The sequence below is a fragment of the Aspergillus saccharolyticus genome, assembly GCF_003184585.1.
Source record: "Aspergillus saccharolyticus JOP 1030-1 unplaced genomic scaffold BP01scaffold_36, whole genome shotgun sequence".
Taxonomy (NCBI): Eukaryota; Fungi; Ascomycota; class Eurotiomycetes; order Eurotiales; family Aspergillaceae; genus Aspergillus; species Aspergillus saccharolyticus.
Genome location: NW_020290646.1, coordinates 78,353 through 92,894, shown reverse-complemented (window position 1 = coordinate 92,894; position 14,542 = coordinate 78,353). Strand labels below are relative to the sequence as shown.

Sequence of the window (14,542 nt, the reverse complement as noted above, 5' to 3'; positions counted from 1 at the left end):
TGCATACCCAGGCAGTGCTACTCTCTCTGACAGGAACGGTTTCTTTTTCTTCTGGTGACACGACGGTGAAACCGGGATCAATCCTTGCGAAACAACGAATGTAATAATGAATGACAGTCACGAATGGTAGGTATATACACTAATAGCACGGCAACTCAACCCCTGCCGGCACCCTCTCACCGGCAGGTCTCTCGACGTCGGTCCCTGCAGAACTACTTGCCCAGCTCTACACACACACTGTGACCTGTAAACCCACTGTGCTGCGTGCCCCACGGGTCGAAGAGCGTATCGTCGGTGGAGAAGCCTTCCTCCGGGGGTGGATTGAGCTGGCGTTTGCGCATGTCCGGGCTGGGACGGCGGACGAGCCGGCGCGGGCTGGCGAGATGGAAGAGCGGGCGTAGATGCGAAAGACAGGCGGCGATGATACCTACCGCAGCTTCGGTGCAGGTCCACACTGCCATGGGGGCTTGGTTGTCTGTTTCAGATCATCATCAGCGACCGTGCAAGGAGACAACGCAGGGGAGGATCATGGCGACTTACAGGTGATGTCCGGGCCGATCTGCGTCACATGGATCATGGCGATCAAGCGGACGATATCGAAGGCGAGGGTTCTGGCAGTAGAGACAGCCATCAGCAAGGGTGATGCGGTCCATCCCTGTCATCCCGAGAGACTTACAGAATGCCCACGAGGAACACCCCCGAGAGGAGGACGCGTTGGGTCTTGGAGATGGGCAGGGCCCACACACTCTTCAGCGGGAGAAGGAGGAGGATCAGATCGGTCACGATGTTGGGGATCTGCTGGCCGTAGTAGAAGCTCGTTGCGTCCAGGCAGCGTCCGGGCAGGGCGCGATGCCAGAACTTGGCGACGGGGAGGCACAGGAAGGTCCCGACTAGGCTGACGATGATCGCCCAGAGAATCACGACGAGGGCGACCAGGTTCACCGCGCGGGACATGCTGCGGGCGGCGAAGAGCCGCTTGTAGGATGCCAGGATGGAGAGCTTGATAAAGGCGACACACAAGGGGTAGACGAAGCCATTGGACCAGCCGATCTGGGAATTGCCGCTGTCAGGGGAGGTCGTGGGAGGCAACGATGGCAGCAGGAGAACTGACCTTGAAATAGACGTCCAGGTTCTTCTGGGGAATCATGGTGATATGGGACCCCATCCCATTCCAGAGCACTAAAGATGACGACGGATGGACCTGGTCAGTTCGAGGGAGACATGTCTTCGCATCGAGCACCCGCCACGTACAGATAACCACCCCGATGGAACAGCCATATTTGAAGAGCTACCGCGGGGTTAGCCCAGTGAGTCGATCTGATACGAGCAGTCTGTTCCTACCAGAGCCACGAGGATCAGATAGTCGTCCAGGTACAGCCGCGTGCCCGTGATTCGGCGTGCAACGAGGCGCAGCACCACCGCAATCGTGGAGAGAGCGAAGGCAAACGGCAAGGCAATGATAACCGATCGGCGGAGTTGCTGGTTGGGATGATCAAAGTCACCGGCGATGGGCTCGGAAGACATGGCGGCTGCAGGTACTGATGTTCTGCAGATGCGATGCGTGGCGAAGGAGATTTGGAATCATGGTTGCAGCAGCAGAGACGCGAGCTGATGTATGTTTCTGAGGAGGCTGTTTTTGGGGGGGGTGGGGGATTGTCTATGAGGGTTGGACCAGGGGTTTGTGATGTATGATGATCGACAGATTCAGTGCGAGGGAGTCGAGAAATGATGGTGATAGATCAGATGGAGGGGATGAGTAGCGCGAGAGATGAGGATGGGAGTGGGCCATAGACTTCTGAGGAGGGATGAGCATCACCCGAAGGGGAGAGAGGGCAAGGATGAAATGAGATGAAAGGGGAGGAAATGGGAATGAGCCTTGCGTCGTTAGGGAACACTGAGTCTGGCCGTGGATGGATGGATTGTCACTAGGTTTTGGACCTGTCAGATTGAGGGGTGGAGTGAAGTTTAGGAGGGGTAGAAATAGTAGAAGTAGTAGAAATAGTAGAAGTAGTAGAAATAGTAGAAGTAGTAAAAGTATAGGAGTAGTAGTAGAAGTTGTAGTAGTAATAGTAGTAGTAGTAGTAGTGGTAGTAGTAGTAGTAGTAGTAGTAGTAGTAGTAGTAGTAGTAGTAGTAGTAGTAGTAGTAGTAGTAGTAGTAGTAGTAGTAGTAGTAGGAGTAGAGGAATATAGAAGAAGTATTTGTTGTCACTTACATAGAGCAATCCCTAATATTACTCTGTACGTATACTCTGTATGTATACTCTGTATGTATACTCTGTATGTATCCTCTGTACTCCGTACTCCGCATAATATAGTTAGTGAGTATACCTATGCAATTTATATATAACTTTCACCCGAGGTTCAATGCAATCGAGTGAATGTGATGTGTCAGAATACCATACCAAACTCGTAACTTACAACTGTTTTCTCTCTCTCTCTCTCTCTCTTTCTTCCGCTTCGTTTCCTCGCTTTCTCTTTCCTTCTTTCTCTACAGGTTGAACCCTTTTCTTACCCCCACCACCTCCTCCCAATCCATACAACTCTATACTCCACTCTCGTCTACTTTATACCTCAACTACAACTACACGACAGATCATGACTGACCTCACCATCACGGAGGGAACCTTTGTCCTGCCTGATGGGGTCGAGGTCTACCAAAAGACCTGGTCGGTAAGCAACCCCCCCTTGAGCAACCCCTACAACAACAAACCAGCTCACTTGTAAAAGCCTCCTACTACGAATCCCCCCCTCGCCATTATCGTCCATTTCCATGGTTTCAGCGATCACATCAACAACTACTACGACCTCTTCCCCACTCTAGCCCGTCAACGCATTCTCTGCACCGGCATTGATCAACGCGGCTGGGGCCGATCGGTGCGGTGCAAGGCCGACCGGGGGAATACGGGCCCCACCCCCCTCATTCTCGCCGATATGGCCGCCTTCATCCACGCCCAACAGCAATCCTTCCCCGACCTCCCTCTATTTCTCAGTGGTCATTCCATGGGCGGCGGACTCGTGGCCACGCTCGCCTCCACCCCCAAGTACCAGTCGCTGGTCGCCTCCCTGCGCGGTCTCATCCTCGAGGCGCCCTACATCGGCCTCACCCCCGAGCAGACCCCTAGTTCGCTGCTGGTGTTTGCCGGGCGCTTGGCTGGGCGCCTGCTGCCGCACTTTCAACTCACGCAGAAGATGGTGATCGAGAACCTGGTGCGCGATCCCGAAGTGCAGCGGCAGATCAAGAACGACCCGCTGAACCACATGACGGGAACGCTGGAGATGTTTGCCAATATGCTGGATCGCGCCGCCGCGCTCACCGCCGGGAAGCTGGTTCTGTCCCCGGGGGTGCAGTCGGTGTTGGTGGCCCATGGCACGGGCGACCAATGCACCAGCTACGAGATCAGCAAGCGGTGGTTCGACCAGCAGACGAGGCGGGTGCCAGCGCAGCAGAAGAAATTCGCCTCGTACGACGGATGGAGTCATATCATGCACGCCGACCTGCCGGAGCTCCGCGCGGTCTATGCGAATGATGTAGCGGCGTGGGTTGTGGAACGATCGCAGGAGAAGTCGGTGAGATTGTGAGAAGGAAGGGAGGTTTGACTCCGTAGGGAACAACAACTACCTCTAGTTAGTGGACACAATCAGTGCAGATTGACTCGCATCCTCGCTGTCCTCTCCCCCTCTAGCCCATATTCGTCGGCTTGCTCGGCACCCGCCCGATCTGGTCCACCCACTCGTCCTTGCTGCGGCACCAGATCTCCTGCCCCAATTGGCCACACCGCGCCCGACTCTCCTCGTCGAGGGTGCCGGTTTTGATGATAATGATCTCGTCGGCGTCGCCCGGCTGGGAGGTGAAGGGAGTTCCACAGTCGGCGCAGAACTGACGACGCACTTGGGGGCCCCGGTCGCTGTGGCCGAGGTATAACTTGGGGGAGCCGGTGGTGTAGACCAGGGCGGATCGTGGAACGACGATGTTGGAGGAAAAGGCGGACCCGGTATAGCGTTTGCAGCTGGTGCAGTGGCAGAGGATGACCTATGGTTGGAGCCAGAGGGCCGATAATGAGCCTCGGGTGTCATACGGGGGATGGAACGGTGGGCGGGGCGCGATGTACCTGTGGGAGGGGATCGGTAGCAGGCAGATCGACGCGATAGGTAATTTTCTGGCACAAACAGGCCCCGGTGAGCAGGGTAGCCATGGCTGTGGAGGAGTGGATGTGGATGGAGGACGGAGGAAGATGAGGAGAAAGAGGTTGAAGCTGAGAATGAAGATGAAGATGAAGATGAAGATGAAGCAGAAGCAGATGCTGGGAATATTGCCGGTCTGGTCACCGCCTACCTGCACCAACCATCTCAACTAAAGTATTTAGAGGCAACTGAATCAGCCCTACTACCACTAAGGAGGTAAAAGGGAATATGATTCTGCTTTGACTATCAACCTAGGGCAAGCTGATTACGGAGTTACTCTGTCCCACTCTTCATGTTAAGCTGACCTGTTGCTGGATCTGTGTGGCTGATCCAACGACTACAGTGTGGCTAGTAGGAACGGAGGTGTGGCGCAGTAATCAACTCCAGCACAAGAAGTCGGCCTCTGCTTACATCCAGGATCACACTTCAACTTCGCGGTCCCTAGTCCCTTGATGAGCTATTTTCCCTGCCGGACAGTTGACACAAGCTTGGACTGAGCCGGATGCCAGGTCGATCTACCTCGGAGATTTCACCCATCCGGCACAGAAACTGAAATGCGCCTGAATGGGACAATGATGGCTGACTTCCCTGGGAGAATCGTCGTCTTTGGGCTCTCAAGGCAGACTTCTGGCTAGTCTGAGGGGGGGGGTTTCTAGTCGAACAGTTATGCACTAATTCGCATGGTAAACCTGGGACTTGCAAAGAGACCTTCCAGCATGCCCAGCGAGACCTACGAGGTCTTCTTTACCACTATCGGGATCTGCTAGGCTGGTAAGGTCTTCTACGTGGGCACATTCACGCAGCCATCTAGGCGACGAGGGCCAGAACCTCGTACTTGGGATTGAAAACGTTTCGATGGCCGAAATTCGCGCCGCACGACTATCTCCAATTCACCTCAACACCCAAAGCTCATGATTCTCTTCCACCGTGCTTACAAGATGCAACATCAGGGAGCAGTCCCCCAGTAGTCAAAAGTCCTGCGGTCTAGCATCTTGCAACAATTCTGGGTGCAGAAGATAGAATGGACTGAGCTCCTCCACATACCCACAGGCCGGGTCACTCATGGAATACCCGATGAACTGCTGCGTCGCATGGTCGTATGTCTTGACTACCGCCTGGGGCACCGCCAGGTACTGGTTCTCCTCCTGCCGGAGATAGCCGCGCACGGCGAAGGTTGCGTATGCAATGCGCCGTTCGTCTTGGGTGGTGTTGTTGCCCCCGCCGTGGTAGATGGAGGAGAGCATGATCAGGGCATCGCCTTTCTCCAGCTCCGCAACCACGCACTCCCCAACATCAGGCGGTGTCGTTCGGTGGGTGCCCCTGGGAGTAAGTCACCATTGTGGTCAGACAGACCCTCGAACCCAGACACACCTACCAGAGATGACTCCCGAGGATGCATTGAGTGCCTCCGTTCTCGCGCGTGACCTTGCAGCCAGCCACCATCATCCCCAGCGCTGTCTCACGGGTCTGATCCCGCTCGTCGTCCCACTCACTAATCTCCGACAGGATTCGGTGGTTGATGTACGAGTCGCGGTGCAGGGGCTGGGCTGTGGCCCCCGGACCGACCTCAATCGCCGTACAGGAAGTCACATACGGCTTGGACACGGACTCCTTCTGCTGATCGCCCCACCAGAAAACACTGCGCGTCGTGAGAAAATGCGCGCAGATGGCCTGAAATAGTGGGTTCATCACTTGAGTCCTGGTGTAGGTTGGGCTCAGGGCAATCATCGACGGTGCCCGTCGGGTTTCCTCTGTCGTGGTGAGTGCGAGTCAGCGGGGTGGCCCTCTTGGGGATTGAATGCTACCGCAGGAAGCCACATACTAGGGAAGAAGCTGCCGTTCCATTCAACATCGCGGTGGAGTCTCTCCTGGACATCCTGATTGACTTGATCGACGTCTGCGGCCGAGATCAATTCTCTCACGACAACGCAGCCATCCCGTTTGATGATCCTGAAAATATCCTCGAGAGGGTGGTCTTTGGAGACTGACTGGACCCCGGGCCTGGTGTCTGCGGTTTCTGTCATGATGGGTCTCGTTGACTTGGAAGTGATGGGTAGATTCCGTTCTTTTGCCCTGGAACCAGGGTAAAATTCACTCAATTATATCCTGGGTTGCCCTACAGCCATTCTCAACTACCACGGGATCCGAAGCACCACATGTTATCCCTCGCATGCATGCTGATAGAAGATTGGGCCAAGTGTCAGCCAATCTGCCTGCAGAATGTTTGAACGAGACAAACAGTTTGGTAGTCGGGTTCATTTCGCACTAGCCCGCGTGGCAATCCACCTCCAGTGCCCTCTATTGCTAGCACACCCACTGGGATGTCGCTGACTTGGATGATCACACGAGGACATTGGTGCATCCCACTTCTCAACCCGAGGCTGTATGGCCATTGCGAACAATGACTTCGCCGCAGCACCTCTAGATAAACGACGCAACCGGCAAACATCTGCACTTCACGTTTCTTCTCCCCAACTCTTTTCACAACTGGCTACGATACAGGTAAAAACCAAGTATGCTAGATCCAGCAGACTACGTCATTCCCCAGGGCTCCTTAATCCTGGTCACTGGAGCAAATGGCTATATTGCGTCTCATGCCATCGACATCCTGCTGCAGAGAGGATACAAGGTCCGCGGCACAGTCCGAAGCGCCACACCGTGGTTGGACCAGCATTTCACAGCGCGGTATGGAGAAGAGCGTTTTGCAACTATGATCGTGTCGGCCCTCGACGACCCGGCCGCATGTCACCAGGCAATGCAAGACGTGTCTGGGGTCCTGCATATCGTATGTGAAGCCCGCGCTTGGAGGTCAAGTGGCGCTAAAGGCAAGCTCTGATCTAGGCATCGGATATGTCATTCAATCCTGATCCCAAGGCTGTGATCCCCTGGGTTAGGCAGGCGACCATCAACCTTCTGGAAGTCGCCGCCAGCCAGCCCTCTGTGACTCGCTTCGTGTTGACCTCCTCGTCGACTGCTGCGCTTCTGCCGTCGCCTGGCGAGACCGGCACTCGAGTCGACCAGAGTAAGTGAAACCCTCGCGTACGGAGCTATACGTTCTGAGTTGGGGCATAGACACGTGGAATGAAGTCTCTGTCCGCGCAGCCTGGGATGAATCCACTCCGTCCGCCACGAGAGCCTATCATGTCTATTCTGCAGCCAAGACCGAACAGGAACGCGAGGGCTGGCGGTGGGTGAGAGAGCGAAAGCCCCGATTCGAGTTCAACACCGTCGTCCCCAATTCCAACGTGAGTGAGCACTGGGGCGAGCCTGCGCAAAACGCGGTCCGAGATGCCTAACCCGGTACAGTTCGGACGCATTCTCCATCCTCGGATTGCAGGCTCCAGCATGATCCGACTGAGAAACATCCTTCGCGGTGATGGCTCTGTCATGGCCGAATTTCCCCCTCGTAGGCCAGTTCGTCCAACGTCCCCGGTATCACTATCTAACTCGATCCTCGGACGACAGAATGGTATGTCAATGTCGAGGACACGGCAAAACTACACGTTGCAGCTCTGCTCAGCCCTTTCGTCACGAACGAGCGCATTTTCGCGTTTGCCTCGGAGTTCAACTGGACCGACGTGGTGAGGATCCTCCGCCAGCTCCGGCCTGGGAATGCCTTGATCCCCGATCCCCCGGTGAACGAGGGTCGCGATTCGAGCGAGATTGCCCTGTCTCGTCGGGCGAAAGAGTTACTGCACGACTTCTACGGACAGCCCGGCTGGATTGGGCTGGAGGAGACCATTGCGGCCGGGATTGAGGACCTGGCCTAGCATATGCAGATAGTTCTCACTAGATCAGTTCGCAATACAAGGATCGTCACTCATCAATCAGGCCCTAGTTATTCTCTGTCTGCTCGAGGACCAGCCCTTCAAACCGCACCTCAAACTCCGGTGCCTCACTCGAGGGGTTGGCAACGTAGACGCCCGCCCAGCACCCCTCCCTCTCCCCCCCCTGCGCCGCAAACACCCACGTCAACTCCCGCAGGATAGTCCTCTGCCACTCCCCATGCTGCGTGCGATGCAGCTGGAAGATTTCCAGGCTGAACCCCTGCCGCACAACCTCCAAGGTCACCTGCTTGCTGGCCTCGACACGAGGGACCACTCCTCCAACGCTGCAGTCCGGCCACCGATCCTTGCCCACCGTCGCCACAACCTGACGACCGGCCAGGCATTCCATTCCGGTCTTGACCCATCGGCGACGACCGTCAGACCCACCCCACACCAGCGCCAGTCCGGCCTGCGCGTAGGGCGCGTGCAGGTCGCCCGTGATGGTGACCTGGGCCCGTTTGAAGGCCGCCAGGGGCATGGCCTGGTAGACGAGGGGCGCCGTGAAGATGCATGTATCCGGAGGACTGTCCCACAGGTCCGTTCCGGGCGGAGCGCGCAGCGAAAACGCCGAAGACAGAGTGTCTGGGGATGGGAGAGGGGTGGTAGCGTTAGTGATGTGCCAGGGCGCCATTGGTTGATGCCTTTCTGCTGGTTCGATGGATGGACTGCTATTTGCTGTTTGCTCGATGGATTTGAAACTCCTTTCAACAACGAGAAGAAGAAGAAGGTGTCGCCGGAATTTAAGAAGTGGTTTGCGAGGTGCCTTTCTGCGATATGCCCGTCGCGATGTGCAGATGTTTGTGTGGAAAGGGGGGGTGACGTGGCCAGGGGAGGATGGCAACGAGATTATAAATTTAGACGCCGGCTCGAGATGCACGGTGATATTTCTAGCCTCTGCCACAGGGTCCGAGAGTGGTTTCTGTGCAGCTGTGCCAGCCAGCCATCATGGTGGTCATTCACATCGTGCTGTTTCAATTCCAGTCTGGCCTGGCTACGGAGGTGGTCGATCAGGTCAGTCCCTATACGCGGTGCAACCCTCACCCACACCCACACTCCCTGAGATGGAATACTGCACATCCTGCCAGGAGTTCGGGCAGACCAGGAACTAAACTGCTGTGCACTGGGGCAGGCCTGCAAGAGCGTTCTCGCCCTCAAGCACCGATGCATCCACCCGCACACGGGGAATCCGTACATTGTCTCCTTCCGCGGAGGCAAAGACCATTCCCCGGAGAACAAGCAGGTGAGTAGCTGTGGGCCAGCAGGATTGGCTTTCACCGGCGCTGGGCTGACGTCGATGTCTCTGCAGCATGGGATTTCCCATGGGTTCGTCGCCGAGTTTGAGTCGCTGGCGGACCGCGACTATTATGTGTCACAGGATCCTGTTCATTTGGGACTTGGAAAAGAGCTCGATCCTCTGGTTGAGAAGGTCCTGGTGGTGGACTTGACGGGAGATGTGGTGTAGATCTACTGGCTTTGTGATATCGCTAGATATTTATATTATATAAAATTGATCTCGAGCTGATGCTAGGACTTTCCTTGCCCTCCTCCATCCTTCACAATCTCCCCTTGCTCTCCCCCACCAACAGTTCCACCTTGTGTTGGAAGTCGGCAAATATAGCAAGGGCCTGCGCATTCGATAAGTCGAACCCCCCCGATAGTAAAGTTGCATGGACTCACCTGATACAACCGACGCTGTCCCCCTCCCCCATCGCTCGCGGCGAAATGCACCCGGTATCCCGCTTCATCCTCAATGTAGCTTCGACGGACCTGCTGCTGCAGTTCTTTCGTCGACGCTGCAATCGGGAAAAGGGACCTCGACTCCAGCCACGCGACTGTCTCGTTCATCGCGGCCAAGGTATCCAGGTCCTCTGGCGGGATCGTGTGGGCCGCCACGCCGCTCAACTGGAGAATCTCCTCGACGGACAGGCAACTGCACGCCTTGACTCGAGTCGCGTTGCTGTGCTGGCGGTAGTACTCTTGCGCCTGGACGCAGAGATCCAGCAGGGGGCCGTGGTCCTTGTAACTACGCGCGTGTCAGCCAGACTCCATTGCGGCGTCACAATGAAACACACGTCGGATCGAACCCGGCCTTGAGCTCGTGCACGAACGGAGAGATCGAGACGCAGCCCGCCTCCCCAGCGAGAATCGCCTGCTCGATGGTGAAGACCGTGGTGGCGAGGGTCTGGATCTCCTGCGTCCGCAGTGCGTGACAGGCCTTCAGCCCTTCGAAGGTGGCGGGCGCTTTGATGACCACGCGGGAGAGATCAACTCGCGGGTCAATGTGCTGGAAGATATCATGGTAGCCTGCTTGTGCCAGTGTATGAGGATTCCGTGTGCTGGTTCAATGCGTGTGAATGGGTCACTTACGCAGACCTGTCTGGATCACCTTGGTGGTCGAAAAGGCATGGCATGGATTGACCATGACATGCACGGCACCCGTGATGTAGGGGATGACTCGGAGAGCGAGGAGAACCGTCTGCATAGATGAGGATTTGATTTCAAAGCATTTACTGCAAGCGGAGACTCACAGCGACCTCGACGCGTAGTTCGGGGAGGGTCACGCCCGCGTACCGGCCCTGGATATCTCGACAGATGGTGATCGTCTGGGCGATGATGTCTGTGTTTTCCTCCTTTGCCAGTTGGAAGTACACTTCGGCCTATACAGCGACTCAGTATCGCTAGAGACACTCGCCTGGGGGAGGCCACAGACCGGATTGGAGGTTGCATCGGTCCAAGGGCCCTCCGGCCCTCCGTCACGGGCAGCTGGGACTCGTTAACCCCAGATTCACCAGACCAGCTGTGGTCGTACTGTACCGGCAAGGCCGAAGCTGTCCAGGTCAATCTGAGTCCTAGACCGAAGATGCGTCAAGACGTTCACGGTGGAGTCCGTCATGATGTGCTCAAGTCCAAGCAGGACGTCTTGAGGGAGGCTTCAACTATCGGAAACGATTGTCTACGTCAACTGCACTGATGCATCTGTTATACTCATACTCATACTGTAGAGAATCAGGTTCTGTAGTTAACCATGAGCACTATGGAGTACTGACACCGCAAAGCAGTCAAACCACCACATCCAGTCTCAATCACGATCTCTCACCACATCGATCACCCATCACCCACCACCAACTGCAGCTCACTGCGCACTCCACAGACTCCATTACAAACCCAGCACCCTGGCCAAATCCTCCGCCAGGAAGCGATGGAACTGCGAGCGGGGATGGTAATCATCCCACCAAACACACCCCTCCCCCATGCACCGCGCATCCCGGAACCCATACCGCGCAGGGTCATCCAGGACGTCCGACATGAAGGCGAACACGTCATAGAAAGCCATGGTAGTCTACACCAACGAGGTAGGACAAGCCCCACATCATCCCAATCAGCAAGATTCCCCCCAAAAGCCCTTCGTCTTCGCTGACTAGGTCGGTAGCCAACGACCCTCGCAAGAAGTAGGGAAGAAGAAGAACAAGAAGACGTACATCTGGATTCTCACTGCGCCACCGACGCACCATCCCCAGCAGCAGCCCATTGAACATTCGAATCGTAGTCAGCTGGCGAACGCGTCGCTCGGCCCTGTCAGCCAGCATATGCGGGGTGCGTGTGATCGGGGGCACATTCACGATGAGGAAATGGCGGGCACCGCACTCGTACAGCGTCTGTAAGAGCCGGGCGTAGGTTTCCATGGCGGCGGTGATCTGCAGGACGGGGTTGAGCGAGAGATAGCTGTATTGGACACTGTACGGATTTCACATTGATTGTTATTTCTTGTGATGTGTGTGTGTTTGACCCCCCAGACACCCCATATCCAATCAAAACATGTGAGGCAAGGGAGACTTGGAAATCGGACTGGAGAGGGCCAAAAGATGGGCAAGCAGAAACAAAAAAAACAAAAAGAAAGAAGACAGGCAATGAAGCTTACTCGTTGATTCCAATCCAGATGGCAAACAGGGCTGCATCGGCGGCCCATGCGCGGGGAGGTGTCTGGGATTGACAGTACTGGCGCTGAAACTGCTGTGACACCTGGTGCACTAAATCGCCCGGCTCGTTGGGGATCACCGAATTGTCAATCGTGGCGCCATACATGGCCAGGTTGTAGCTGAGCGTCAGGGTCTCGTTGAAGCTGGTGGCCAAATATCCCACCCAGTTGATTCCGTCGGCAACGGTGCCCAGCCCTGCGCGTGAGGATTAGGGATCGGAGGTCGCGGATCACGCAACGCAAATCACAGACGACGAGACAAGATCCTACCGAGCGCGGGATTGCCCATGGGATTGTCCGGGGTGGGCTGCACCGAGGAGGCATTGAAACTGGTGGTGGTGTAGGAATCTCCACTGCCCACAGTTAGGGCTCAGACACACCCAGGGGCAAGAATCACCCTACAAGCTGAACAAATAACTGACATTCCCTCCCAGCAGCTCGGGTCCTGACAGTGCCGCCAGTCCAGGGTTTAGGAGGTGCTGGAGTTTCATCGTGAAGGCGATCGCGATTGTGTATCTTGCTGGGGCGAGGAACTGGAGTTCGTCTGTATAACGTGGTACCAGATGCACTATTTATTCCACTGCGGCGATCCGTCCGCCATCCATTTCCCTGTCGGACCGTCAAGGCTCTTGCTCGGATAAGGGTAGTCTTCGTTGTACGAGCTGGCCTGGGCTGAGGATCGGAGTCACACAAGGGTTCGTGAAGACCTCGATCTGTAGTCAGTCATACTCAGAGATCTCCTTGTGCAACGTCGCTGACAGAAGAGGGTGACGGATGCAATATCATCACGTCCGGTGAAAGCCGTCGCGGTGACCTCGTTACGAGGTAGAGAGCAGATTGGGAAGAGGAGAAGCAGAATGCTCGTCCATTGTGAAGAGACTAATTACATCAGAACTCATTTCAATTTAGTTCCTCCGTCATGAATCCTGCCTGCACGGTTTCACACATCGCGCCTCCTCGCATCCCGCACCAATTGCTCCGCCTTGGTCTGGAAATCACAAAAGATGTTGATTGCCTACGTGACGGCAGAGATCAGTAACAGCTTGGTTGTGAGCCTGAGAACCGGATGGATGACAACCTACCTGCCCGAGTTTCAATTGTGCACGGCCTTCCTCCGCACGAGCAAAGGCCATGCGATACCCTGCTTCGTCGTCGATATACGACGGGTAGACGAGTTGATCTTGCAGTGCGGACGCGTCTGAGAACAAGGACAAGCTCTGTACCTCATCCGCAGGCTTGTGGCTTGACTGCAGCAGTTTCAAGTCATCGGGGACCAAAGTCAAGGCGGCCACACCAGCCAGCTGCAAGATCTCGTTCAACCCGATGGTGGCGCACGCCTTGACCTTCGTGGGCCAGGATTGCTGCTGGAACCACCGCTGGGCTTGGACGCAGAGCGGCAGCAACGGATCGGAGCCCGTGTAGCTGGGCGTAAAGATCTCCTTGAGCTCGTGCACAAAGGGCGAGATCGAGACGCAGCCGGCTTCTCCAGCCAGTATGGCCTGCTCCATGGTAAAGAGGGTCGTGGCGAGCGTCTGAATGCGCGAGTATCGCAGCTCCCGACACGCCTGGAGGCCCTCCCATGTGGCTGCAATCTTCAGCACCAGACGGGAGGCATCAAAGGACGGGTCCAGGTCATGGAACAGACGATGCAGTCCTTCAGGAGAGCTTGTCAGCATCGGTCAACCAGGTTGACGTGGATACAAACTCACTCTTTGCCGCGTCCACCGTCTGGCGCTGGTTGTACGCGTAATTCGGATTGACCATGAGATGCATGTTCCCCGTCACGAAAGGACGAGCTTCCATCGCGAGCAGGATAGCCTGAATGCTGCATCAGCTGGGGTTTCCTAAGTGACAAGGCCAACCTACCCCGATCTCGACAGTCAGCTCCTCTCGCGGGACGGTGGGGAACCGCTCGTGCATGTTGGCCGCGAGCTCGATGGCGTGGTTGAGGACATCTCGTCTGCTCTGCTTGACCAGTTCGGTGTAGTACTCATACTGCTAGATGTCAGTAGGATATCGTCCGTACGTAGCCCTAGGCGTACTTGATTGGAGGTGCAATCGACACACTGCTCGACCTCACGGGTCACTAGAAGGGGGTCAGCTAGGGTTCACTATCTCCTCAGGATCTGATGCATACCGTGCACATCAAAGGTATCCAGATCTACCTGGGTTCGCGCGCGCAGATAGTCCAGCAGGTTAATCTGTGCGTTCTCCATGGTGATTTCTTTCAGCAGTCGCTTGTACCACTCGAGTCTGTAGGGAGATTGCTGCTGTTTGTTGCTGCTGTTGTGAATCAAGTCTTGGTTACCACAGGACCAACCGAATAAATAGCGAGGCCCTAAATATAGGCATCTTAGACATCCTTCAGGAGGAAGATCCGCTGAGTCGAGCAAATGCGAGCTTGCTGCTCACTCACCAACCACAACTGTCCATTCTATCTTCAGTGCCACCGCGAGGGTGACACTGCTGCAGAATTCGTCACGGTATCGTCACGAGAGATGAATCTCATTGTCTGCACCATCAGTCAGCGCCGAACTGGTGGATCCGGAATCGCTC

The 14,542-nt window shown here is 55.8% G+C and overlaps 10 protein-coding genes across 10 annotated transcripts; 3 read left to right on the top strand and 7 right to left on the bottom strand.

The window, feature by feature from the left end:
* Window positions 1–118: 118 nt before the first annotated feature.
* BP01DRAFT_359535 (putative integral membrane protein Pth11-like) lies at window positions 119–1,564 on the bottom strand. The gene is made up of 6 exons (XM_025575706.1): window positions 1,342–1,564; window positions 1,252–1,288; window positions 1,112–1,179; window positions 677–1,050; window positions 541–611; window positions 119–475 (listed from the first exon to the last, which is right to left on the bottom strand). The coding sequence occupies exons 1-6, from the start codon at window positions 1,522–1,524 to the stop codon at window positions 213–215; spliced, it is 996 nt and encodes a 331-aa protein (XP_025428245.1). The 5' UTR covers window positions 1,525–1,564; the 3' UTR covers window positions 119–212.
* Window positions 1,565–2,596: 1,032 nt separating this feature from the next.
* BP01DRAFT_368291 (acylglycerol lipase) lies at window positions 2,597–3,580 on the top strand (the record flags this gene model as incomplete). The annotated part of the gene is made up of 2 exons (XM_025576498.1): window positions 2,597–2,671; window positions 2,729–3,580. The coding sequence occupies 2 exons, from the start codon at window positions 2,597–2,599 to the stop codon at window positions 3,578–3,580; spliced, it is 927 nt and encodes a 308-aa protein (XP_025428244.1).
* A 42-nt stretch (window positions 3,581–3,622) lies between these two features.
* On the bottom strand, window positions 3,623–4,194 carry BP01DRAFT_385581 (GFA family protein; the record flags this gene model as incomplete). The annotated part of the gene is made up of 3 exons (XM_025577615.1): window positions 3,623–3,680; window positions 3,733–4,031; window positions 4,111–4,194. The coding sequence occupies 3 exons, from the start codon at window positions 4,192–4,194 to the stop codon at window positions 3,623–3,625; spliced, it is 441 nt and encodes a 146-aa protein (XP_025428243.1).
* Window positions 4,195–5,151: 957 nt separating this feature from the next.
* Window positions 5,152–6,207, bottom strand: BP01DRAFT_303659 (phytanoyl-CoA dioxygenase family protein; the record flags this gene model as incomplete). The annotated part of the gene is made up of 3 exons (XM_025572127.1): window positions 5,152–5,503; window positions 5,559–5,934; window positions 6,006–6,207. The coding sequence occupies 3 exons, from the start codon at window positions 6,205–6,207 to the stop codon at window positions 5,152–5,154; spliced, it is 930 nt and encodes a 309-aa protein (XP_025428242.1).
* Window positions 6,208–6,698: 491 nt separating this feature from the next.
* On the top strand, window positions 6,699–7,938 carry BP01DRAFT_325623 (aldehyde reductase II; the record flags this gene model as incomplete). Its single annotated transcript, XM_025572864.1, has 5 exons — window positions 6,699–6,968; window positions 7,025–7,205; window positions 7,256–7,428; window positions 7,490–7,589; window positions 7,649–7,938. Coding segments are annotated over 5 exons (1,014 nt in total), but the record flags the coding sequence as incomplete, so codon positions are not given.
* A 79-nt stretch (window positions 7,939–8,017) lies between these two features.
* Window positions 8,018–8,641, bottom strand: BP01DRAFT_405226 (uncharacterized protein; the record flags this gene model as incomplete). Its single annotated transcript, XM_025578734.1, has 1 exon — window positions 8,018–8,641. One exon carries the CDS (start codon window positions 8,639–8,641, stop codon window positions 8,018–8,020), a length of 624 nt encoding a protein of 207 aa, XP_025428240.1.
* A 314-nt stretch (window positions 8,642–8,955) lies between these two features.
* BP01DRAFT_385577 (Dabb family protein) lies at window positions 8,956–9,472 on the top strand (the record flags this gene model as incomplete). The annotated part of the gene is made up of 3 exons (XM_025577614.1): window positions 8,956–9,021; window positions 9,140–9,250; window positions 9,317–9,472. The coding sequence occupies 3 exons, from the start codon at window positions 8,956–8,958 to the stop codon at window positions 9,470–9,472; spliced, it is 333 nt and encodes a 110-aa protein (XP_025428239.1).
* A 91-nt stretch (window positions 9,473–9,563) lies between these two features.
* Window positions 9,564–10,903, bottom strand: BP01DRAFT_385576 (transaldolase; the record flags this gene model as incomplete). The annotated part of the gene is made up of 7 exons (XM_025577613.1): window positions 9,564–9,635; window positions 9,688–10,033; window positions 10,083–10,314; window positions 10,378–10,486; window positions 10,539–10,667; window positions 10,721–10,773; window positions 10,825–10,903. 7 exons carry the CDS (start codon window positions 10,901–10,903, stop codon window positions 9,564–9,566), a joined length of 1,020 nt encoding a protein of 339 aa, XP_025428238.1.
* Window positions 10,904–11,167: 264 nt separating this feature from the next.
* Window positions 11,168–12,477, bottom strand: BP01DRAFT_303754 (SGNH/GDSL hydrolase family protein; the record flags this gene model as incomplete). The annotated part of the gene is made up of 5 exons (XM_025572133.1): window positions 11,168–11,350; window positions 11,490–11,745; window positions 11,930–12,182; window positions 12,257–12,339; window positions 12,389–12,477. 5 exons carry the CDS (start codon window positions 12,475–12,477, stop codon window positions 11,168–11,170), a joined length of 864 nt encoding a protein of 287 aa, XP_025428237.1.
* A 449-nt stretch (window positions 12,478–12,926) lies between these two features.
* BP01DRAFT_303530 (aldolase) lies at window positions 12,927–14,202 on the bottom strand (the record flags this gene model as incomplete). The annotated part of the gene is made up of 6 exons (XM_025572124.1): window positions 12,927–13,001; window positions 13,069–13,640; window positions 13,696–13,804; window positions 13,853–13,984; window positions 14,029–14,072; window positions 14,124–14,202. The coding sequence occupies 6 exons, from the start codon at window positions 14,200–14,202 to the stop codon at window positions 12,927–12,929; spliced, it is 1,011 nt and encodes a 336-aa protein (XP_025428236.1).
* Window positions 14,203–14,542: the final 340 nt, after the last annotated feature.

What these genes read in the sequence shown, in the direction of transcription:
- BP01DRAFT_359535 (XM_025575706.1), bottom strand. Translation starts at nt 1,524, where the DNA reads ATGTCTTCCGAGCCCATCGCCGGTGACTTTGATCATCCCAACCAGCAA. An exon ending in TTCCATCGGGGTGGTTATCT is followed by an intron (nt 1,180 to 1,251) that starts GTACGTGGCGGG and finishes CGTCATCTTTAG; the next exon opens with TGCTCTGGAATGGGATGGGG. An exon ending in GTGTTCCTCGTGGGCATTCT is followed by an intron (nt 612 to 676) that starts GTAAGTCTCTCG and finishes CTCTACTGCCAG; the next exon opens with AACCCTCGCCTTCGATATCG.